At 63.4% G+C, this 24,243-nt stretch overlaps 3 protein-coding genes across 3 annotated transcripts in view; all 3 read left to right on the forward strand.

Annotated features, from left to right (window-relative positions):
• The window catches only part of LOC135887747 (class I histocompatibility antigen, F10 alpha chain-like), a 265,826-nt gene that overhangs the window by 220,455 nt on the left and 21,128 nt on the right, over window positions 1-24,243 (forward strand). The gene's annotated exons all lie outside the window — the stretch shown is intronic.
• Window positions 3,590-7,600, forward strand: LOC135887751 (antigen-presenting glycoprotein CD1d-like). The gene is made up of 6 exons (XM_065415494.1): window positions 3,590-3,713; window positions 3,946-4,224; window positions 5,991-6,272; window positions 6,615-6,911; window positions 7,384-7,483; window positions 7,561-7,600. Exons 1-6 carry the CDS (start codon window positions 3,590-3,592, stop codon window positions 7,598-7,600), a joined length of 1,122 nt encoding a protein of 373 aa, XP_065271566.1.
• On the forward strand, window positions 14,829-17,667 carry LOC135888286 (antigen-presenting glycoprotein CD1d-like). Its single transcript, XM_065416098.1, has 6 exons — window positions 14,829-14,931; window positions 15,177-15,455; window positions 16,085-16,369; window positions 16,757-17,053; window positions 17,451-17,550; window positions 17,628-17,667. Exons 1-6 carry the CDS (start codon window positions 14,883-14,885, stop codon window positions 17,665-17,667), a joined length of 1,050 nt encoding a protein of 349 aa, XP_065272170.1. The 5' UTR covers window positions 14,829-14,882.

The raw sequence follows: 24,243 nt of genomic DNA on the forward strand, positions 1-24,243 counted from the left end.
GCTCCCCACCAACCCTACAATAACCACCCAGCCTGTCCGCAGCCCAGCGCTCCCCAGCGACCCTACAGTAACAACCCAGCCTGTCCGCAGCCCAGCACTCCCCAGCGATCCTACAATAACCACCCAGCCTGTCCACAGCCCCAGCGCTCCCCAGCGACCCTACAATAACAACCCAGCCTGTCCACAGCCCCAGCGCTCCCCAGCAACCCTACAATAACCACCCAGCCTGTCCACAGCCCAGCGCTCCCCAGCAACCCTACAGTAACAACACAGCCTGTCCACAGCCCAGCGCTCCCCAGCAACCCTACAATAACCACCCAGCCTGTCCACAGCCCAGCGCTCCCCAGCAACCCTACAATAACAACCCAGCCTGTCCGCAGCCCAGCGCTCCCCAGCAACCCTACAATAACAACCCAGCCTGTCCGCAGCCCAGCGCTCCCCAGCAACCCTACAATAACAACCCAGCCTGTCCGCAGCCCAGCGCTCCCCAGCAACCCTACAATAACCACCCAGCCTGTCCGCAGCCCAGCGCTCCCCACCAACCCTACAATAACCACCCAGCCTGTCCACAGCCCAGCGCTCCCCAGCAACCCTACAATAACAACCCAGCCTGTCCACAGCCCAGCGCTCCCCAGCAACCCTACAATAACCATCCAGCCTGTCCACAGCCCCAGCGCTCCCCAGCAACCCTACAATAACAACCCAGCCTGTCCACAGCCCAGTGCTCCCCAGGAACCCTACAATAACATCCCAGCCTGTCCACAGCCCCAGCGCTCCCCAGCAACACTACAATAACAACCCAGCCTGTGCACAGCCCCAGCGCTCCCCAGCAACCCTACAATAACAACCCAGCCTGTCCATAGCCGAGCGCTCCCCAGCTACCCTACAATAACCACCCAGCCTGTCCATAGCCCAGCGCTCCCCAGCGACCCTACAATAACAACCCAGCCTGTCCACAGCCCGAGCGCTCCCCAGCTACCCTACAATAACAACCCAGCCTGTCCACAGCCCAGCGCTCCCCAGCAACCCTACAATAACAACCCAGCCTGTCCACAGCCCAGCGCTCCCCAGCAACCCTACAATACCAACCCAGCCTGTCCACAGCCCCAGCGCTCCCCAGCAACCCTACAATAACCACCCAGCCTGTCCACAGCCCAGCGCTCCCCAGCAACCCTACAATAACCACCCAGCCTGTCCACAGCCCCAGCGCTCCCCAGCGACCCTACAATAACCACCCAGCCTGTCCACAGCCCAGCGCTCCCCGGCAACCCTACAATAACCACCCAGCCTGTCCATAGCCCAGCGCTCCCCAGCGACCCTACAATAACAACCCAGCCTGTCCACAGCCCGAGCGCTCCCCAGCTACCCTACAATAACAACCCAGCCTGTCCACAGCCCAGCGCTCCCCAGCAACCCTACAATAACAACCCAGCCTGTCCACAGCCCCAGCGCTCCCCACCAACCCTACAATAACAACCCAGCCTGTCCGCAGCCCAGCGCTCCCCACCAACCCTACAATAACAACCCAGCCTGTCCACAGCCCAGCGCTCCCCAGCAACCCTACAATAACAACCCAGCCTGTCCACAGCCCCAGCGCTCCCCACCAACCCTACAATAACCACCCAGCCTGTCCACAGCCCAGCGCTCCCCGGCAACCCTACAATAACAACCCAGCCTGTCCGCAGCCCAGCGCTCCCCAGCAACCCTACAATAACAACCCAGCCTGTCTATAGCCTGAGGGATGACAGTTGGGTCCTCCCCCTTTGGTGACTGTTGACCCCTCCCCGTCATACTCCCTGAAGTGACAGTTTACCCTCCCCCTCCCGCCCCCTGAGGTGACAGTTGGCTCCTCCCCCTCCCTCAGGTGACAATTGGCCCTTCTCACTTCCCACTGTCTGGGGGCTTTGGAGCCTCGCCCCCCCCCAGTTCCCGCCTTTTTTTCCTCGCTCCCTCCTGACGCTCAGGATGAGTCTCCCCGGCAACTACTGACGCAGACACACGGCAGCGCGTCCTGATTGGCTGTCCTGCCTGAAGGGATGAGGAGGAAAGGGCGGAGCCCGGGAGAGGGCTGGGAGGAGTATGGGGAAGCGGTGCCACAGAGTGGGCGTGGCTAGCGAGCGGGAGGAAGGGGCAGAGAGGGTGAGGGGCTAATAGGAAAGAGGGCGTGGCTATTGGGAGGGATGGATGGGGCTACTGAGAGAGGGGAGGGGCAGGCAGGGAGTGACCCCCCACACACCTCCCCCATCGCCTCTGTTCACTCCAGGGCAGCCGGCCCCAGCCCCACTGTGGGATGAGTGAGGGGCTCGCTCTCCCCCCCCAACGTCCCCTCTTTGCATGGCCAAGTGTGGGGCGGTGCCAGGGTGCAGGGATGGGGGGCGGCCCCCCAGGCGGGGTGAGGAGCAGGGCGCCGGCTCAACAGTTTTGCGTCCCGCCACAGATTTGAGTCCTGGGTACCTGCCTAGTTTGCCTATGTGTGAATCTGGCCCTACATGGGGGTGGGGCGCTCTCCCCGGGCAGTCAGGGCTCCCCATGGCCCCAGGGCGGCGCTAGGGGCTGTGCTGCAGGGGGCGGGGCGGGGGGCAGCAGGGGGCTCTCCCCGGGCAGTCAGGGCTCCCCGTGGCCCCAGGGCGGCGCTAGGGGCTGTGCTGCAGGGGGCGGGGCGGGGGGCACCAGGGGGCTCTCCCCGAGCAGTCAGGGCTCCCCATTGCCCCAGGGCGGCGCTAGGGGCTGGGCTGCAGGGGGCGGGGCGGGGGGCAGCCGGGGGCTCTCCCCGGGCAGTCAGGGCTCCCCATTGCCCCAGGGCGGCGCTAGGGGCTGTGCTGCAGGGGGCGGGGCGGGGGGCACCAGGGGGCTCTCCCCGAGCAGTCAGGGCTCCCCATTGCCCCAGGGCGGCGCTAGGGGCTGGGCTGCAGGGGGCGGGGCGGGGGGCAGCAGGGGGCTCTCCCCGGGCAGTCAGGGCTCCCCATTGCCCCAGGGCGGCGCTAGGGGCTGGGCTGCAGGGAGTGGGGCAGGGGGCAGCAGGGGGCTCTCCCCTGGCAGTCAGAGCTCCCCATTGCCCCATGGCGGCGTTAGGGGCTGTGCTGCAGGGGGCGGGGCGGGGCGGGGGGCAGCAGGGGGCTCTGCCCGGGCAGTCAGGGCTCCCCATTGCCCCAGAGCGGCGCTAGGGGCTGTGCTGCAGGGAGTGGGGCGGGGGGCAGCAGGGGGCTCTCCCCTGGCAGTCAGAGCTCCCCATTGCCCCATGGCGGCGTTAGGGGCTGTGCTGCAGGGGGCGGGGCGGGGCGGGGGGCAGCAGGGGGCTCTGCCCGGGCAGTCAGGGCTCCCCATTGCCCCAGGGCGGTGCTAGGGGCTGGGCTGGGAGCAGCGGTACCCCAGGCTGGAGGAGATGGAGGGGGCATCGCACACACTGACCGTGGGACAGGGCCTGGTTCTGATCTTGCTGCCAGGGATCCCCCTCCCGCGCTGCCCCCGCTCCCCGACTCACTCTGCCCTGATTGGCTCGGGGCTGGCAGCTGCGGGCGCAGAGCTGAGCAGAGACAGACAAAGAGAGAAGTGGGCAGAGAGGCGTGTGCCCTGGGTAGGAACGTACAGCATGTGGGCGACCCCGGGCCCCTCGTCCCGCTGCCCTGACACCTGCCACAGCCCGGATCCCCCTTCCTCTGCCAGGATGCTGCTCCCTCTGCTGCTCCTCCCCTGGGCATGGGGGGCCCTGGCCGGTAAGTGGAGACCCCCCTCCGTGCCCATTTTGCTACTGGGGGAGAGGGGATGGTGTAATACTAAAGCCAGGGTGGGGCAGCACCACGCTGGGCTAGTGACCCTTCCTGGGGGTGAAGGAGGAGGGGGGAGGCGGTTTAGGGGTCTGCAGGGATATCCTGGAGCCTGGGAGACTCATTAATCTCTCTCCCCACCCGCTTTGTTCTCCACTTGTTTCCTGACGCCTCCCCCCAGCCTCCCCTCATCTCCCCCCAGTATCTCTCACCCTCCGGGTGCTTAAAACCACCGTCTTCCACAACGCCAGCTCCACGGACATGCAGGGGACGGCCCTGCTGGGCGACCTGGAGACCCACTCCCTGGACTGCAGCACCTGCGAGATCCGCTTCCTGCAGCCCTGGGCCCAGCAGGGCCTGACCCCGAAGCAGTGGCAGGACCTGGAGCTGCTGATCCATCGCTACCTGTCTGACTTCTTCCGTCTGGTGAACAAAGTGGTTCAGGATGAAGGAGAGGGCTGTGAGTATGGAGCAGTCTGAGGGCATCCCTCCCACTACCCGCCAGGGAGCTGAGAACTGACACACTCCCCACAGCGATTGAGTGTATCCTGGCAGGGTGGATGGAGGGCAAAACAGTCAGTCCCTGGCCCTTAGGCTGATTGAAGCCAACATTCCCTAGAAGGGAAACACCCCGTGTCCCATTCTCTACCCCACTGAGCCAGTCCTCCGGCTCTGGGGCCAGATTGTAGCCTGTGTGCCCTAGAGGGGAAAGGCCCCGTGTCCCAGCCCTGACCCTAGGCTCATGGCCACGTGTCCTACCAAAGGCCTTTGTGGAAGGAGCGTGTAGGCTGCTCACGGTGCCACCTGTCCTCCCGAACGTTGAAAACTGACACTCTGCAAACCATGAAACCCCCAACACAAGAGCAGGAAATGCAGAGCTAAGATAGTGCCTCCCCCGCCCCACAACCAGCGCTGCCCCAGGGCATGGGACAGACCCAGCTCACCTCTGCTCAGCGGCTCAGCCCAGGGTCTGCGCTGGGTGTCTGGTGCTGGAGCACTAAAAGCAGGTCCTGGGCGAGACTTTCTCTCAGAAACCCCTTAACCACCTGCCCCCAAATGTGCACCACAATGTCTCCCCTGCACCTTGCTGGGGGAGAGCTAGTCTCACGGCAATCTGCCTGGGCAGGTGCGTTTCACGACAGAGTGACAGCCGGCCGTGTGATCACAGCTCACAGCCACAGGCACCGCTCGGAGACAGGGCTTGGATGGGTTCTCCCGGGGCTCCGAGGTTGCAGGCTCTCCCGCTGAGCGAGTGTGTGACTCGGTGTGTCATGCCCTGAGGTGCTGCTGAGGAAACAATTGCTCGCAGAGGTGTGAACTGTCTGTGTGCAGAGGTGCCACTGCCCAGCGTCCCACTGCACAGACAGAACCAAGGCCCGGGGACTTGTGTAACGTTGTGTTGGGAAGCCAAACGTGTCCTTGCTACCGGTGCAGAGCCGAGCTCAGGGGAGCCCAGGGGTGTAAGTGTATTGAGGCTCAGGGCTACGGTTTTCTCTAGAGCATCTAAACAAATAAAACATTTAAGAGGCAGGTCATTTGGGCGGGGGTCTATATCTCACCAACCCCATGACCAATGGGCCCCAGATGCCTCAGGCCCCGATGTCTCACAGTGATTTTCAAGCCAATCTGTCTATACATGTGGACCTTAGAGCAATTCGAAAAATCAGCTATAAACAGAAACTGCAAGGTACCCTGAACTCCAGCCAGGGCCGCCCCACAATCCCGCTGCCATCTTGTGCCAAACGTCCTCATATCACTTGACATTATGTCGTAACCCTGGCCCCCCGTCTGTCTATTTCTGCCCCCCCATGGTGACCTCCAGATGCCCGTCCTCATCCCCCCTACCCTTCCATCAGGTTTAAAACAAATACAAGGAAGTTCTTCTTCACGCAGCGCACAGTCCACTTGTGGAACTCCTTACCTGAGGAGGTTGTGAAGGCTAGGACTATAACAGCGTTTAAAAGAGAACTGGATAAATTCATGGTGGTTAGGTCCATTAATGGCTATTAGCCAGGACGGGTAAGGAATGGTGTCCCTAGCCTCTGTTTGTCAAAGGGTGGAGATGGACGGCAGAAGAGAGATCACTTGATCATTGCCTGTTAGGTTCACTCCCTCTGGGGCACCTGGCATTGGCCACTGTCGGTAGACAGGATACTGGGCTAGATGGACCTTTGGTCTGAACCGGTACGGACGTTCTTATGTTATGTTCTTATGTTCCTGTTCCAGACCCCTTTGTTACCCAGGTCTCCTTCAGCTGCAAGCTCCACCCCAACGGCACCTTGAGACGATTCTGTGACGCTGCGGTGAACGGCGAGGACTTCATCAGCTTCGACGTGGACACAGGCAAATGGGTCACTCGGCATAGGGATAAGCTGGGGAGCTACGTCCAGGATCTTGTCAACCGGGATAAGAGCATTTCCACCCTGTTTCCGTTCCTCCAGAGAACAATGTGTGTCTATGGGATCGATACCTTTGCCCAGTACGGGAGAGAGTCTCTGGAGAGGCAAGGTGAGGCTGGTCACCACTCCCGGCTCGCTGAGATGCAGCCACCTCTGGGGTGGGGCACAGGGGCTGTTGGTATAGCGACCCTTGCCTGGAGTACAAATGCAGCTATATCTGGGGTGGAGCACAGTAGCTATTTCATAGCCGCACTGCACAGCAGTTTAAGACAGGAAGTGAAGGGGGTTCTGTCACCACTGGTAACTGCAGGGGGCAGAATTGGGGTCTGCCCAGGACAGCAGGGCCAACGCCTGACCCCGGGGAATGGAGCTGGGCTTGGCTAGTGAGTCCCTGAGGCTCAGGCTGAACCGTCCCCTCTCCCCCGCCCCGTCTCTCTCCCTCCTGTCTCAGAGCGGCCGGTCGCCGTGGTGTTTGCCCGAGCGCCTCCCCCAGCCGGGACCCCCGCGCCGGTACTGCTGGTTTGCCGGGTCACCGGTTTCTACCCCCGGCCCGTCCGCGTGGCCTGGCTGCAGGACGGGGAGGAGGTGGGGCCGGGAGGGCGGCTGAACTCCAGCGGGATCCTGCCCAACGCGGACCTGACCTACCAGCTGCGCAGCTCCCTGGCCGTGGGGCCGGGCGCCGGGCACAGCTACGCCTGCCGGGTGCAGCACAGCAGCCTGGGGGGCCGGAGCCTGCTGATCCCCTGGGGTAGGTGCACGTCCCCGGGGGGGGGGGGTGTCGTGGTCTCTGGGGGCTTTTCCTGCACGTCCTGAGTGGGACGGGGGTGGGTCCAGGCAGCGGGATTGGGGCGGAGGGAGACAGAGGGGGTGGGTGGGGGTGTGGAGATGGATCAGGGGGATGGAGGAGCTGAGGGGAACGGGACAAGACTGGGATGGGGGAGCAGGACTAGAGTGGGTGGAAGCTGAGGGGGTGGGAAGGTGGGTGGAGAAGGGGTGGGACTGCGGGGGAGGCTGAGGGAACAGGATCAGGGTGTGGACTGAGGGCAGGGCGTTGCGGTGTGGGGAGCAGGGGAGACTGCAGGGGAGGCTGAGGGAACAGGGTCAGGGGGGCTGAGAGCAGTGGGTCGGTTGAGATGATCGGGGGGGACTGCGGGGAAGGCTGATGGAACAGAGCCCATATTCCTGTCCCCGTTCCCAGCACGGCACCCCCTGTTTTACAGAGCAGAGCAGGCCCTGGGGCCCCGGCCTGGCCGTGGGCATCACCCTGGGGGTTGTGGCCGTAGCTGCCGTGGCCGTGGTGCTGTGGCAGAGCAGACGCAGGTGAGTCCTCTCCCTCTCTGGGGTGGGGGTGGGGCCATTGCACCCCCTAACCCATCCCCTCTGCTCTCTCCTTCCAGGGGCTACCAGGACGTTAGACCAGGGGAGTCCAGGGCCTGAGGGGGCGGCACCGGCCCCGGCGTGGGGATCAGCCCCTCTCCTGGGGACATGGAACTCAGGGCTGGGTGTGTGCCCAGCTCCAGAGCTGAGGGTGCCGAGGGCAGGACTGGATTGGGGCTGTGGGAGATCAGGGCCCTGGGTGGGGGGTGGGATTCTCCTCCCTCTGGGTCGTTCAGGGGACGTTGGACACTTGGGGGCGCTGTGGGATCGCTGGGATCCCGGATCCTTGGGGACTGGGCGCTGGCCTGTGCTGTTCAATAAACCCTTCAGGGAGGGGCTGCCCAGCGGGCCCCCGGGGCTGTAGGAGCCAGGCCTGGGTGCAGGGGTCAGACACAGCTACGTACACAAAGAGGGTGGGCGCGGGTGGGGGTGTGGGAGCCAGGAGGGCCCTGGCAGGGTGTCCAGGCTGAGCTGGGGTGCCCGGCTAGCAAGCAGGTTGCCCGTGGGACATAGGCCCAGCTACCCCCAGGGAGCCCTGACAACACTACGGCCCGCGGGGCGCCGGAGAGGCCGCTCCAAGTCGCTGGCTGGGCTGGGCTGAGAGCTCCTGGGGGCAGGGCCCCCCCAGAGCTGGGGGTGAGGGACCCGGGCTCCGGGGGCAGGTTCTGTCTGTTTGTTCTGTGTCTGGGCAGCGCCGAGCCCAAGGGGGTCCTGGGCACGACCAGGATCCTCGGCCCTGCGGTGATAAAGCCATAATAATAGTCCTGGCTGGGGAGGGGAAGTGGGTTTGAGTGGTGGGAGGGGGGAGCTAATCAGGACTCCTGGGTTCTATCCCAGCTCTGGGAGGGGGCTGGCGTCCAGTGGGTCAGAGCAGGGGGGCTGGGAGCCAGGACTCCTGGGTTCTGTCCCCAGTGTAGGAGGGGAGTGGGGTCTGGCCGGTTAGAGCAGCGGTGAGTGCGCAGCAGCCCAGAGCCACACCAGGAGATGGACAAATTCCCATCCAGACACCTGCTGCCGTGGGCTGTGTCTGCAGGGCAGGGCCCGAGCGGTGCGGCTCCACCGGCAGCCCAGTGTGGACGCAGCGCTGCCAGGAGGGGTGTATCCGCAGTGTGGGGACAGCACCTCCCCGCACGGCACTCGCCCGGCCCACACCTGCCCTGTTCTGCAGAGCGACTGTGCACATGGGGGGCTTGGCGACACAGCTTTGTGCTGGGGTGTGGGGTAACAGCCTGACTCCCAGAGCTCTGCGCTGCGTGGGTGTCACCCCTAACCTACAGAGCTCTGCTGGGATAAGCATTAAGTGGAGATCAGGCCACAGGCAGGGTTCAGAGGGACCATCCATGGGGGACCGGGACGTGGGGCCGTTACTCTCTAGGGGGCTCTGTGACGAAGTGGGGATGTCCTTAATATTTTCTCTGAATACTGCGTGGGTGCCTCAGTTTCCCCTTTGAATTTCTTAAGTCTCTAGATGATGGGATCAGGGGGTGTGATTGTTGCGGAGCCCTAGAGGGCAGGTGTGATGGTGTCTGCACAGAGAATGGCCGACACCCTGTCTCCTGGCAATTGATGGCCTGGGCCCCTCCCCGGCAAGGTGCCAGCTGAAGGTGTTGGAGAACAAAGAGATCAGGTGACCTCCTGGCCCGGGAAAGAGACAAAGCCCAGAGGAGGGGCTGGAGAGTTTCAGTTTGGGGCTGGCTGGGGAAACAGAGGGAGGCCCAGCACCGGGGTCCGGGCTCCCCACCCCCCAAGATGGACCTGACTGAGGGGTCCTGGTCTCTGTACCTACAAGCTCTGCCCTACGCCGTGTTCCTGTCGTCTAATAAACCTTCTGTGTTACTGGCTGGCTGAGAGTCCCGGTGAATCGCAGGAAGTGGGGGGTGCAAAACCACTCCGCAACAGGCTCCAGCTCTGATGCAGCCCCAGGGTGGGGGGACCGGCAGCTCAGCGGGGTGAGGAATGGGCCCCCCGGCCTTTCCTATTAGGGTGCACTGGCTGCAATGCAGGGCAGGGGAGGGGCTGGGCTGGCTGAGGGAGGTGGGCAATGGGACACGGGCCTTTACCCTCCTGCGGTGCCAGCTCCGCTCTGATGTTAGTGACCAGAATTCCTCTCTACGGGGTCTGGTCTGTGCCCCTTTGTGGAGCGTGGTCCGTGTCCGCCGCCCAGACCCAGCCTCCCACAATGGCACCACCTGCCCCGCTCCCTCCAACGCGCTGGATGTTCACACTGCACCCGTCAGGATGGGATGGGAGCGGGAGGGTGGGACGGAGTGGCAATTGTCTGTAATATTTGAATACTTTGCATGCCTCAGTTTCCCCTATATGCTGAATTGTTCGCTAGGTGGGGGGAAATGGCTGTTTACTCTTGGCAGAGGCCCAGCGAGGCAGGGGTGGCTGGTGCCCAGCGGTCTCGGCTTTGGGGCCCAGGTCCATGTAGCGAAGCCAAACACGGCAACATTTGCCACCTAGCAACCAACAAATGACCCAGAGCGTGTCAACTTCCTGCCTCTCAGCCAAGGACCTGCGCCCCATTCCCCTGGCCACGAACACGGACTGAAGAGGGGCCGGGTGGGGGGTGAGCTCACCCGGGAACTAGAGACAAAGAGGGGGACAGGGGACAAAGAGGCCCAAAGCGGGAGCCAAGGGGTCCACACGGCTTGGCTGGGGCTGGGAGACCCCCAAAGGAACTCTGCTGTACCCCATTTCTCTGGGCTGGCCTCAGGGCTTCCTAGGTTGTGTGCCAATCACCTAATAAACCCACCCGCTTTGACTGGCTGCCTGAGTCCCTGCCCATGCTGGGGGGGCATCACCCCCTTTGGGGTACATGTCTCTGGGAGGTGCCCAGCCCGGGGGGACTCGCTGCCGGACTCTCACAGTGTGGGGCAGGGGTGCTAACGGCTCCCAGGTTTGGCCCAAGGGCACGGAAGCCATGTGGCTCCCCCTGAAGGCAGAGTGGGACCCGGGGGGCAGAGGGGCTGACACTCCAAACGGGTCCTCCCGGACTCAGGACCAAGGCTGGGCCAAGGCACCAAACCTGCTGTTCGGAGCTGGGCAGAGAAGGTCTCAGGCTGGGGGTCCCGACGCCTTTCCAGGTCTCTCCCTCCTGAGCAGCGATGGGGGCGGGGCGGATCCTGGGGGCCGGGAGCGGCTGGGCTGGGGCTCTGCTAGTGACACTGGCGGTGCTGAGAACCCACCCGGCTCATTGCTCACTGGGGCTCTGTGCAGAGACCCCGACCCCTGGGGAGCCCCGTGCTGGGTGGCTGCTGTGTGTATCAGGGGATCAGACCCCACAGGCCTTGGGGACCCCATTCTGGGTAGCTGCAAGGTGTGGGGAGGGGCTGGATCCCACACAGCCTGGGGAGGCCAGTCCCAGCAGGCGCTGGGTGTAACGGGGGAGGAGGTGGCTGGACACCTGACGCCCCTGGGAGCCCCGTTCGGGACAGGCGCCGGGTGTCTCGGGGGGCTCAGGCCCCGCAGGTGCTGGGAGCCCAGGCCCAGCAGGCGCTGGGTGTAACGGTGGAAGAGGGGGTTGGACTCACATGCCGCTTGGGGCTCCGTGCTGGGCGGACACTGAGTATATCGGGGGATTGGACCCCACAAGCTCTGGGCACCCTCTCTCTGCCTTTCCCATTGTGCCCCTTACTCGGGGTCCCACCTGTCCCCCCCTCTCCTCGTCTCCCCCACTCTCTCCCCGGTGTCCCCTCCATCTGTGGGTGCTCAGCGTTACTGTCATTCTCCTCCCACACATCTCCCTACTCTCTCCTCGGGCTGCCCCACATCCTGGCAGGGTGGTCGGGGGGCAGAGCTTTCCTTGTGGCTCTAGGGGACCCCGGCTGTTCCCCACCTGCCTGCTGAGCTATAAGCTATAAGCCCCAGGGCAGGGGTACGTCGAACACCTCTCCCCTCCCCGGAGCATTTCCTGTGTCAGCACAACACTGTCCACAGCCCCAGTGCTGGCCAGCAACCCTACAATAACAACCCAGCCTGTGCACAGCCCCAGTGCTCCCCAGCAACCCTACAATAACAACCCAGCCTGTGCACAGCCCCAGCGCTCCCCAGCAACCCTACAATAACCACCCAGCCTGTCCACAGCCCAGCGCTCCCCAGCAACCCTACAATAACAACCCAGACTGTGCACAGCCCCAGTGCTCCCCAGCAACCCTACAATAACAACCCAGACTGTCCACAGCCCAGCGCTCCCCAGCAACCCTACAATAACAACCCAGCCTGTGCACAGCCCCAGTGCTCCCCAGCAACCCTACAATAACAACCCAGACTGTCCACAGCCCAGCGCTCCCCAGCGACCCTACATTAACAACCCAGCCCGTCCACAGCCCAGCGCTCCCCAGCGACCCTACAATAACAACCCAGCCTGTGCACAGCCCCAGTGCTCCCCAGCAACCCTACAATAACAACCCAGACTGTGCACAGCCCCAGTGCTCCCCAGCAACCCTACAATAACAACCCAGACTGTCCACAGCCCAGCGCTCCCCAGCAACCCTACAATAACAACCCAGCCTGTGCACAGCCCCAGTGCTCCCCAGCAACCCTACAATAACAACCCAGACTGTCCACAGCCCAGCGCTCCCCAGCGACCCTACATTAACAACCCAGCCCGTCCACAGCCCAGCGCTCCCCAGCGACCCTACAATAACAACCCAGCCTGTGCACAGCCCAGCGCTCCCCAGCAACCCTGCAATAACAACCCAGCCTGCTCACAGCCCCAGCGCTCCCCAGCAACCCTACAATAACAACCCAGCCCGTCCACAGCCCCAGCGCTCCCCAGCAACCCTACAATAACAACCCAGCCTGTCCACAGCCCAGCGCTCCCAAGCAACCCTACAATAACATCCCAGCTTGTCCACAGCCCCAGCGCTCCCCAGCAACCCTACAATAACAACCCAGCCTGTCCACAGCCCAGCGCTCCCCAGCAACCCTACAATAACAACCCAGCCTGTCCACAGCCCAGCGCTCCCCAGCAACCCTACAATAACAACCCAGCCCGTCCACAGCCCCAGCGCTCCCCAGCAACCCTACAATAACAACCCAGCCCGTCCACAGCCCCAGCGACCCTACAATAACAACCCAGCCTGTCCACAGCCCAGCGCTCCCCAGCAACCCTACAATAACATCCCAGCCTGTCCACAGCCCCAGCGCTCCCCAGCAACCCTACAATAACAACCCAGCCTGTCCACAGCCCAGCGCTCCCCAGCAACCCTACAATAACAACCCAGCCCGTCCACAGCCCAGCGCTCCCCAGCAACCCTACAATAACAACCCAGCCTGTCCACAGCCCCAGCGCTCCCCAGCAACCCTACAATAACAAAGGAGTGTGTCAACATAGCCCAAGCAGGGTGACATTTGGTCCATCCCCCTCCCTCAGGTGACAGTGGCCCCTCCCCCAACCCCCTTCCACCACCTCAGGTGACAGTTGGCCCCTCCCCTGTCGCCCTCTCCGTGGCCGTTGACGCCTCGCGCCACCGCCCCGCCCGTTTCCCGCCTCTTTTCCTCGTTCCCTCGTGGAGGCCCGTCTGACTCTGTCCAGCAACTAGTGACGCTGAGACACAGCAACGCCTGCCATTGGCTGCCTTGCTGGAGGGGGCGTGGCCAATGGAGTAGCCCTGGGCGGGGAATGAGGAGGCTGCAGAACATTGGCCACGAGTTCAAGCCCTGGGCCCCGTCTGGTCTGCCCGAGAGTGAATCCGGCCCCTGGCTCTCCCCGGGCAGTCAGGGCTCCCCATTGCCCCAGGGTGGTGCTAGGGGCTGGGCTGCAGGGAGCGGGGCAGGGGGCAGCAGGGGGCTCTGCCCGGGCAGTCAGGGCTCCCCATTGCCCCAGGGTGGTGCTAGGGGCTGGGCTGCAGGGAGCGGGGCAGGGGGCAGCAGGGGGCTCTCCCCGGGCAGTCAGGGCTCCCCATGGCCCCAGGGTGGCGCTAGGGGCTGTGCTGCAGGGAGCGGGGCGGGGGGCAGCAGGGGGCTCTGCCCGGGCAGTCAGGGCTCCCCATTGCCCCAGGGTGGTGCTAGGGGCTGTGCTGCAGGGGGTGGGGCGGGGGCAGCAGGGGGCTCTCCCCGGGCAGTCAGGGCTCCCCATGGCCCCAGGGCGGCGCTAGGGGCTGTGCTGCAGGGAGCGGGGCGGGGGGCAGCAGGGGGCTCTGCCCGGGCAGTCAGGGCTCCCCATTGCCCCAGGGCGGCGCTAGGGGCTGTGCTGCAGGGGGCGGGGCGGGGGCAGCAGGGGGCTCTCCCCGGGCAGTCAGGGCTCCCCATGGCCCCAGGGCGGCGCTAGGGGCTGTGTTGCAGGGAGTGCGGGGGGGAGGGGCAGCAGGGGGCTCTCCCCGGGCAGTCAGGGCTCCGCATGGCCCCAGGGCGGCGCTAGGGGCTGGGCTGCAGGGGGTGGGGCGGGGGCACCGGGGGCTCTCCCCGGGCAGTCAGGGCTCCCCATTGCCCCAGGGCGGTGCTAGGGGCTGTGCTGCAGGGGGTGGGGCGGGGGCAGCAGGGGGCTCTCCCCGGGCAGTCAGGGCTCCGCATGGCCCCAGGGCGGCGCTAGGGGCTGGGCTGCAGGGGGTGGGGCGGGGGCAGCAGGGGGCTCTCCCCGGGCAGTCAGGGCTCCCCATGGCCCCAGGGCGGCGCTAGGGGCTGTGCTGCAGGGGGTGGGGCAGGGGCAGCAGGGGGCTCTCCCCGGGCAGTCAGGGCTCCGCATGGCCCCAGGGCGGCGCTAGGGGCTGGGCTGCAGGGAGTGGGGCCGGGGGCAGCTGTGGGCTCTCCCCGGGCAGTCAGGGCTGACCCGATGCCACAGGGCAGCGCGGGGGGCTTTGCGGGGAGCAGCGGTACCACAGGCTGCAGGAGATGGAGGGGGCGTCACACACACTTATACTGTGGCTGCTAAATGGCGCACAGTGTAGCTGCTGTTTGTGGGCAGGAGAGATGTCTCCTGCCCACAGGAGCGGGAGCGGCTTTGTCGGCAGGAGAGCTGTTCACACCGGTACTTTGCCTGGGTAAAACTTTTGTCGTTCTGAGGTGTTAAAAAAACACACCCAAACAACAAAAGTTTTGCCGACAAAGTCCCAGTGTGGACCTAGCCTGAGTCTGCTGGGGACAGGGCCTGGTCCTTCTGACCTTGCTGCCAGGGATCCCCGTCCCGCGCTGCCCCCGCTCCCCGACTCACTCTGCCCTCATTGGCTCGGGGCTGGCAGCTGCGGGCGCAGAGCTGAGCAGACACGGAGAAAAAGAGAAGTTGACGGTCTGAGAGGCGTGTGGGCTGTGGAGGAACTGAAAGCACATGGGGATCCTGGGCCCCTCGTCTCGCTGTCCTGACACCCACCAGAGCCCGGATCCCCCTTCCCCTGCCGGGATGCTGCTCCCTCTGCTGCTCCTCCCCTGGGCATGGGGGGCCCTGGCTGGTAAGTGGGGACCCCCCCCTGCTGTTTTTGCTACCGGGATGCGTGGGGATGGTGTAGGACTAGGGCCACGGTGGGGAAGTACCCACGGCTGAGCTAGTGACCCTGGCTGGGGGAGTAGGTCGGGGGAGGCAGGTTAGGGATCAGCAGGGAGACCCCGTAGTGCAGGATTGTAAACAGGACAGAGACTCATGAATCTCTCTCCCCACCCGCTTTGTCCTCCACTTGTTCCCTGCCCCCTACCCCAGCCTCCCCTCCTCTCCCACCAGTGTCCGTCACCCTCCAGCTGCTCCAAATCGACGTCTTCCACAACGCCAGCTCCACGGACATGCAGGGGATGGCCCTGCTGGGCGACCTGGAGACCCACTCCCTGGACTGCAGCACCTGCGAGATCCGTTTCCTGCAGCCCTGGGCCCAGCAGGGCCTGACCCCGAAGCAGTGGCAGGACCTGGAGCTGCTGATCCATCACTACCTGTTCAACTTCAACCGGACTCTGAACAGATTAGCCCAGCAGCAGGGAAAGGGCTGTGAGTATGGAGCAGTCTGAGGGGATCCCTCCCCCCACCCACCCGGGGTGCTGAGAACTGACACACTCACCACAGCCACTGAGTGTGTCATTGGGGGCAAGACAGCCAGTCCCTGGCCCTTTGGCTGATTGGAGCCGGCGTCCCCCAGAGGGGAAACACCCGTGTCCCATTCTCCACCCCAGAGTCAGCCAGCCAGGTCTGGGGCCAGATTGTAGCCTGAACTTCCTAGAGGGGAAAGGCCCCACGTTCCACTCCCTGAGCCGAGGCTCCTAGTGTTTCCTGACGTGTACCCTGAGCCTTTGAAAGCAGGTCATTTGGGGGGGTCTTTATCTCAGAAACCCCGTAACCAAGGGGCCCCAAATTTGCACCACAAACTCTGCCTCAGGCCCCGATGTAACGCAGCGATTTTCAAGCCAATCCAACTATGCACGTGAAAAATCAGCTTTAAACAGAAACTGCAACTTACCCCTAACTCCAGCCAGGGCCGCCCCACAATCCTGCCACCGTCGTGTGGCCCAACATCCTGATGGCACCTGATGTTATGTCTTTACTCCCCCCGTCTGTCTATTTCTGCCCCCTCCTGTGACCTCCGGACGCCCGTCCTCATCCCCCTGCCCTTCCTGTTCCAGACCCCTTTGTTACCCAGGTCTCCCTCGGCTGCGAGCTGCACCCCAACGGCTCCTCGAGGGGATTCTATGACGCCGCGGTGAACGGGGAGGACTTCATCAGCTTCGACATGGACGGAGGCAAATGGGTCGCTCGGCAGGAGGACAATGTGGCTGCGCTGTACACCCGGGACCTTCTCAACCAGGATAAGGGCACAAGAAGCACGATTCAGTTTCTCCTGAGTACGACGTGTGTCAGTGAGCTCAAGAGCTTTGTCCAGCATGGGAACGAGTCTCTGGAGAGACAAGGTGAGGCTGGACACCACTTGCTGCCATGCAGCCATCTCTGGGGTAGGGTGTGTTTGCTGTTTATACAGGGATCCCGCACCCAGTGCTCATATGCAGCCACCTCTGGATTGAGGCCTGGGGGCTGTTTATACAGGAAGTACAAATGCAGCTATAGCTGGGGTGCAGCACAGTAGCCATTTCACAGCCGCACTGCACAGCAGTTTAAGACAGGAAGTGAAGGGGGTTCCGTCACCACTGATAACTGCAGGGGGCAGAATTGGGGTCTGGCCAGGACAGCAGGGCCAACGCCTGACCCCGGGGAATGGAGCTGGGCTTGGCTAGTGAGTCCCTGAGGCTCAGGCTGAATCGTCCCCTCTCCCCCGCCCCGTCTCTCTCCTCCTGTCTCAGAGCGGCCGGTCGCCGTGGTGTTTGCCCGAGCGCCTCCCCCAGCCGGGACCCCCGCGCCGGTACTGCTGGTTTGCCGGGTCACCGGTTTCTACCCCCGGCCCATCCGCGTGGCCTGGCTGCAGGACGGGGAGGAGGTGGGGCCGGGCGGGCGGCTGAACTCCAGTGGGATCCTGCCCAACGCGGACCTGACCTACCAGCTGCGCAGCTCCCTGGCCGTGGGGCCGGGCGCCGGGCACAGCTACGCCTGCCGGGTGCAGCACAGCAGCCTGGGGGGCCGGAGCCTGCTGATCCCCTGGGGTAGGTGCACGTCCCCCGGGGGGGGGGGTCGTGGTCTCTGGGGGCTTTTCCTGCACGTCCTGAGTGGGACGGGGGTGGGTCCAGGCAGCGGGATTGGGGCGGAGGGAGGCAGAGGGGGTGGGTGGGGGTGTGGAGATGGATCAGGGGGAGCAGGATGGAGGAGCTGAGGGGAACGGGACAAGACTGGGATGGGGGAGCAGGACTAGAGTGGGGGGAAGCTGAGGAGGTGGGAAGCTGGGGGGAGAAGGGGTGGGACTGCAGGAGAGGCTGAGGGAACAGGGTGAGAGTGGGGGCTGAGGGCAGTGGGTCAGGTGAGATGATCGGGGGTGGGGGGACTGTGTGGGAGGCTGCCCACACTCCTGTCCCCGTTCCCAGCACGGCACCCCCTGTTTTACAGAGCAGAGCAGGCCCTGGGGCCCCGGCCTGGTCGTGGGCATCACCCTGGGGGGTCTGGCCGTAGCCGCCGTGGCCGTGGTGCTGTGGCGGAGCAGACGCAGGTGAGTCCTCTCCCTCTCGGGGATGGGGGTGGGGCCGTTGCACCCCCTAACCCATCCCCTCTGCTCTCTCCTTCCAGGGGCTACCAGGATGTTGGACCAGGGGAGTCCAGGCCCTGAGGGGGCGGCACCGGCCCCGGCCCCAGCGTGGGGATCGGCCCCTCTCCTGGGGACATGGAACTCAGGGCTGGATCTGTGCCCGACTCCAGAGCTGAGGGTTCAGAGGGCAGGACTGGATCGGGGCCTTGGGAGATCGGGGTGGGGGGTGGGATTCTCCTCCCTCTGGGACGTTGGGGGCACGTGGGACACTTGGGGGCGCTGTGGGATCGCTGGGATCCCGGATCCGCGGGGACCTGGCGCTGGCCTGTGCTGTTCAATAAACCCTTCAGGGAGGGGCCGCCCAGCGGGCCCCCGGGGCTGTAGGAGCCAGGCCTGGGTGCAGGGGTCAGACACAGCTACATACACAAAGGCGATGGGCGCGGGTGGGGGACCCAGGAGGGCCCTGGCAGGGCAGCCAGGCTGAGCTGGGTGCCCGGGTAGCAAGCGGGTTCCCCGTTGCACATAGGCCCAGCTACCCCCAGGGAGCCCTGATAACACTACGGGGCGCCGGGGAGGCCGCTCCAAGTCGCTGGCTAGGCTGGGCTGAGAGCTCCTGGGGGCAGGGCCCCCCCAGAGCTGGGGGTGAGGGACCCGGGCTCCGGGGGTAGGTTCTGTCTGTTTGTTCTGCGTCTGGGCAGCGCCGAGCCCAAGGGGGTCCTGGGCACGACCAGGATCCTCGGTCCTGCGGTGAGAAAGCCATAACAACAGTCCTGGCTGGGGAGGGGAAGTGGGTTTGAGTGGTGGGAGGGGGGAGCTAATCAGGACTCCTGGGTTCTATCCCAGCTCTGGGAGGGGGCTGGCGTCCAGTGGGTCAGAGCAGGGGGGCTGGGAGCCAGGACTCCTGGGTTCTATCCCAGCTCTGGGAGGGGGCTGGCGTCCAGTGGGTCAGAGCAGGGGGGCTGGGAGCCAGGACTCCTGGGTTCTATCCCAGCTCTGGGAGGGGGCTGGCGTCCAGTGGGTCAGAGCAGGGGGGCTGGGAGCCAGGACTCCTGGGTTCTATCCCAGCTCTGGGAGGGGGCTGGCGGCCAGTGGGTCAGAGCAGGGGGGCTGGGAGCCAGGACTCCTGGGTTCTGTCCCCAGTGTAGGAGGGGAGTGGGGTCTGGCCGGTTAGAGCAGCGGTGAGTGCGTAGCAGCCCAGAGCCACACCAGGAGATGGACAAATTCCCATCCAGACACCTGCTGCCGTGGGCTGTGTCTGCAGGGCAGGGCCCGAGCGGTGCGGCTCCGCCGGCAGCCCAGTGTGGACGCAGCGCTGCCAGGAGGGGTGTATCCGCAGTGTGGGGACAGCACCTCCCCGCACGGCACTCGCCCGGCCCACACCTGCCCAGTTCTGCAGAGCGACTGTGCACATGGGGGGCTTGGCGACACAGCTTTGTGCTGGGGTGTGGGGTAACAGCCTGACTCCCAGAGCTCTGCGCTGCGTGGGTGTCACCCCTAACCTACAGAGCTCTGCTGGGATAAGCATTAAGTGGAGATCAGGCCACAGGCAGGGCTCAGGGGGACAATCCATGGGGGACCGGGACGTGGGGCCGTTACTCTCTAGGGGGCTCTGTGACGAAGTGGGGATGTCCTTAATATTTTCTCTGAATACTGCGTGGGTGCCTCAGTTTCCCCTTTGAATTTCTTAAGTCTCTAGATGATGGGATCAGGGGGTGTGATTGTTGCGGAGCCCTAGAGGGCAGGTATGATGGTGTCTGCACAGAGAATGGCCGACACCCTGTCTCCTGGCAACTGATGGCCTGGGCCCCTCCCCGGCAAGGTGCCAGCTGAAGGTGTTGGAGAACAAAGAGATCAGGTGACCTCCTGGCCCGGGAAAGAGACAAAGCCCAGAGGAGGGGCTGGAGAGTTTCAGTTTGGGGCTGGCTGGGGAAACAGAGGGAGGCCCAGCACCGGGGTCCGGGCTCCCCACCCCCCAAGATGGACCTGACTGAGGGGTCCTGGTCTCTGTACCTACAAGCTCTGCCCTACGCCGTGTTCCTGTCGTCTAATAAACCTTCTGTGTTACTGGCTGGCTGAGAGTCCCGGTGAATCGCAGGAAGTGGGGGGTGCAAAACCACTCCGCAACAGGCTCCAGCTCTGATGCAGCCCCAGGGTGGGGGGACCGGCAGCTCAGCGGGGTGAGGAATGGGCCCCCCGGCCTTTCCTATTAGGGTGCACTGGCTGCAATGCAGGGCAGGGGAGGGGCTGGGCTGGCTGAGGGAGGTGGGCAATGGGACACGGGCCTTTACCCTCCTGCGGTGCCAGCTCCGCTCTGATGTTAGTGACCAGAATTCCTCTCTACGGGGTCTGGTCTGTGCCCCTTTGTGGAGCGTGGTCCGTGTCCGCCGCCCAGACCCAGCCTCCCCCAATGGCACCACCTGCCCCGCTCCCTCCAACGCGCTGGATGTTCACACTGCACCCGTCAGGATGGGATGGGAGCGGGAGGGTGGGACGGAGTGGCAATTGTCTGTAATATTTGAATACTTTGCATGCCTCAGTTTCCCCTATATGCTGAATTGTTCGCTAGGTGGGGGGAAATGGCTGTTTACTCTTGGCAGAGGCCCAGCGAGGCAGGGGTGGCTGGTGCCCAGCGGTCTCGGCTTTGGGGCCCAGGTCCATGTAGCGAAGCCAAACACGGCAACATTTGCCACCTAGCAACCAACAAATGACCCAGAGCGTGTCAACTTCCTGCCTCTCAGCCAAGGACCTGCGCCCCATTCCCCTGGCCACGAACACGGACTGAAGAGGGGCCGGGTGGGGGGTGAGCTCACCCGGGAACTAGAGACAAAGAGGGGGACAGGGGACAAAGAGGCCCAAAGCGGGAGCCAAGGGGTCCACACGGCTTGGCTGGGGCTGGGAGACCCCCAAAGGAACTCTGCTGTACCCCATTTCTCTGGGCTGGCCTCAGGGCTTCCTAGGTTGTGTGCCAATCACCTAATAAACCCACCCGCTTTGACTGGCTGCCTGAGTCCCTGCCCATGCTGGGGGGGCATCACCCCCTTTGGGGTACATGTCTCTGGGAGGTGCCCAGCCCGGGGGGACTCGCTGCCGGACTCTCACAGTGTGGGGCAGGGGTGCTAACGGCTCCCAGGTTTGGCCCAAGGGCACGGAAGCCATGTGGCTCCCCCTGAAGGCAGAGTGGGACCCGGTGGCAGGGGGCCTGACACTCCAAACGGGTCCTTCCGGACTCTGGGCCAAGGCACCAAACTTGGGGAATTGTGACAGGGCCGTTTGTTGGGTTGGGACTCAGAACTTCTGCCAGCCCCGAACCTTCCCCTGGGACCCACCCAACCAATCCCCCTGACACACGTCTTCCCCCACCCCCAGCACAAAGGGGTTTGGGCCCCAGGCCCTAGGGAAGGGGCTGGAGCGCCCCAGGCCCTTTGCTCTGCTGGGATCTGCACTGGGGGGTAGCGCTGCCCCCGGACGGCCATGGGGCCATTGCAGGCGCTGGCCGAGTCTGGCAGCCTGACCCCAGGCCCTTGCTCTGTCCCCTAGGAGGGAGAAGTATGGAAACGAGCCCTCCGGCCTGGTGCTCAGAGCTGGACAGAGAAGGTCTCAGGCTTGGGGTCCCGACGCCTTTCCAGATCTCTCCCTCCTGAGCAGCGATGGGGGCGGGTCAGATCCTGGGGGCCGGGAGCGGCTGGGCTGGGGCTCTGCTAGTGACACTGTAGAACTGATAAATGAAATTGTTTTTAATTGCTCACTTTATTAATGTAACTTCATAAGTAAAGTTTTATGAATGAAACAATATTCATTCATAAAACCGGTTACCCCAATAACTGGCTAATTGACAATTAAGATGCTTGTTAAGAGCCATAGCTGTTCAGCCAGCTGCCTTTGTAAGTTTCACTGTCAATCCAATTCCTGCTTAAATCAGGAGACTTGCACTGTTTCAGTATTGTAACGTCTGTTCACCATTTATTACACTTGTCTATATTGTAACTTCTGTTCACTGTTTGCCATATTGTAATTCAAACCCCATTTTACAACGCTTACTCTATTTTGTAAGGGCTTGCTGCAACCTTCATTTTTGCAAACCCTGCTGTAATCTTATTAGTTTAGTTCAGATGTGTGAATGAGGGATGTATGGATGATGGAATCAACCTCCAGCCCCAGCCTGGCCTGATGAAACAGAGTTCAAACACCAACAGCTGAAGATGCAGACAAGAGCCCTGACCAAGTAAGAAAAGTCCACCCTAAAAGAAAAGAACAAAGGTGCAATAAAAGGAAGATCAAAGCCAGGTCCCAGGCTGAAAGTCATGTCTGCAATGGACGGGTGATCAATCACCACACCCAGAGGCAGCCTGACACAGCAAGACCTATAGACTCTGAATTCAAACTAAAGCCTACAAAAAGGATGGGTGAGATGGGAGACTTTGGAGGGTAACGTTCTGCTGCCAACATGGAAGGGCATCGGTGCGCCCAACAGAGACCCAGCTCGTCCTTGTGCCCGGCTTTCCTGGCCAGTTACCGCCACGAGCTACGAACCCAAGCTGCAAACTCAAGCCATGAACTCAAGCTATGTTCAGGACTGGTAACTAAGCAGCAGCTGCAGCACATCTAATGGTGTGTGTGTGTGTGTGTGTATATATATATATATATATATATATATATATATAGGTATTAGGTATAATGTGTGTGTGTATAAGGATTAAGATATTAGTTTTTGGTCATAAATCAAATTATCATAATAAATGTGGCATCTTTGTCTTGCCCCCTGAAAAGATCCTGTGTAGTTTTGTCTGTATAATAACACTGGCGGTGCTGAGAACCCACCCAGCTCATTGTTCACTGGGGCTCTGTGCAGAGACCCCGACCCCTGGGGAGCCCCGTGCTGGACATGGGCTGGGTGTATCGGGTGGGATCAGGCCCTGATGCCCCAAGGAGCCGAGGCCCACCAGGCGCTGGGTGTAATGGCGGAAGAGGTGGCTGAACCCCTCACGCTGCTGTCCACAGCCCAAGTGCTCCCCAGCAACCCTACAATAACAACCCAGCCCGTCCACAGCCCAGCGCTCCCCAGCGACCCTACAATAACAACCCAGCTTGTCCGCAGCCCCAGCGCTCCCCAGCGACCCTACAATAACAACCCAGCCTGTCCGCAGCCCCAGCGACCCTACAATAACAACCCAGCCTGTCCGAAGCCCCAGCGCTCCCCAGCGACCCTACAATAACAACCCAGCCTGTCCACAGCCCCAGCGCTCCCCAGCGACCCTACAATAACCACCCAGCCTGTCCACAGCCCAGCGCTCCCCAGCAACCCTACAATAACAACCCAGCCTGTCCGCAGTCCAGCGCTCCCCAGCAACCCTACAATAACAACCCAGCCTGTCCGCTGTCCAGCGCTCCCCAGCAACCCTACAATAACAACCCAGCCTGTCCGCAGTCCAGCGCTTCCCAGCAACCCTACAATAACCACCCAGCCTGTCCACAGCCCAGCGCTCCCCAGCAACTCTACAATAACCACCCAGCCTGTCCACAGCCCCAGCGCTCCCCAGCAACCCTACAATAACAACCCAGCCTGTCCACAGCCCAGCGCTCCCCAGCAACCCTACAATAACAAAGGAGTATTAGCCCCAGGGCCAGCTCCAGGCACCAGCCCACCAAGCATGTGCTTGGGGCGGCGCCTGGAGGGGGGTGGCGCGGCGGGGCCCCAGCCGGGCTCGCCGCCCTCCCCCTGGCGCTCTGGCTTTTTTGCCTGCCGCGCTGGGGGGGGGGCAGTGGGTGGCTTTTTTGCCTAGGGCAAGTGGGCTGATGGGGCCCAGACAAAGGAGGACCTGGTTAAACTGCTGGTACTGGAGCAACTGTATGAGCGGTGCCCATCCGACCTGAGGCTGTGGTTGAGGGACAAAAAACCAGAGAACCCGCGACATGCAGGCCGGCTGGGCTGCAGGGGGCGGGGCGGGGGGCAGCAGGGGGCTCTGCCCGGGCAGTCAGAGCTCCCCATGGCCCCAGGGCGGCGCTAGGGGCTGGGCTGCAGGGAGCGGGGCGGGGGCAGCAGGGGGCTCTCCCCGGGCAGTCAGGGCTCCCCATGGCCCCAGGGCAGCGCTAGGGGCTGGGCTGCAGGGAGTGGGGCGGGGGCAGCAGGGGGCTCTGCCCGGGCAGTCAGGGCTCCCCATTGCCCCAGAGCGGCGCTAGGGGCTGTGCTGCAGGGGGCGGGGCGGGGGCACTGGGGCTCTCCCCTGGCATTTAGGGATGCCCGATTGCCCCGGTGTTCCAGCATGGTTGCCCCCACAGGGTTCCCGCGACTGGCAGCTGGGGCACAGAGCTGAGCAAACAGACAGAGAGAGACGTTGGCGGAGAGGCATGTGGGCTGCGGAGGAACTGAAAGTTGCGGCGTGTCACATAGTCACGAGGCCACAGTAACACGTTAGCTGCCCCCCATCCGCTCCCCAGTGCCTCCTGCCTGCCGGCTGCCCCCACCAATCAGCGCCTCCTTCCACCGCAATCAGGTGTTTCACGTGTGCAGGAGGCTATGGGGGGGATGGGGGAGACAGGGGAGGAGTGAGGGCGTGGCAGGCTCAGGGGAAGGGGTGGAGTGGGGGCAGGGCTTGGGGCAGAGCAGGGGGTTGAGCAGGGAGCACCCCCCAGCACATGGGAAGTTGGCATCTATAGCTC

Source organism: Emys orbicularis, chromosome 13 (genome assembly GCF_028017835.1).
Source record: "Emys orbicularis isolate rEmyOrb1 chromosome 13, rEmyOrb1.hap1, whole genome shotgun sequence".
Lineage (NCBI taxonomy): Eukaryota > Metazoa > Chordata > Testudines > Emydidae > Emys > Emys orbicularis.

What these genes read in the sequence shown, in the direction of transcription:
- LOC135887751 (XM_065415494.1), top strand. Translation starts at nt 3,590, where the DNA reads ATGTGGGCGACCCCGGGCCCCTCGTCCCGCTGCCCTGACACCTGCCAC. An exon ending in GGCATGGGGGGCCCTGGCCG is followed by an intron (nt 3,714 to 3,945) that starts GTAAGTGGAGAC and finishes GCCTCCCCCCAG; the next exon opens with CCTCCCCTCATCTCCCCCCA. An exon ending in AGAGTCTCTGGAGAGGCAAG is followed by an intron (nt 6,273 to 6,614) that starts GTGAGGCTGGTC and finishes CTCCTGTCTCAG; the next exon opens with AGCGGCCGGTCGCCGTGGTG.
- LOC135888286 (XM_065416098.1), top strand. Translation starts at nt 14,883, where the DNA reads ATGCTGCTCCCTCTGCTGCTCCTCCCCTGGGCATGGGGGGCCCTGGCT. An exon ending in CCAGCAGCAGGGAAAGGGCT is followed by an intron (nt 15,456 to 16,084) that starts GTGAGTATGGAG and finishes TTCCTGTTCCAG; the next exon opens with ACCCCTTTGTTACCCAGGTC. An exon ending in CTGTGGCGGAGCAGACGCAG is followed by an intron (nt 17,551 to 17,627) that starts GTGAGTCCTCTC and finishes CTCTCCTTCCAG; the next exon opens with GGGCTACCAGGATGTTGGAC.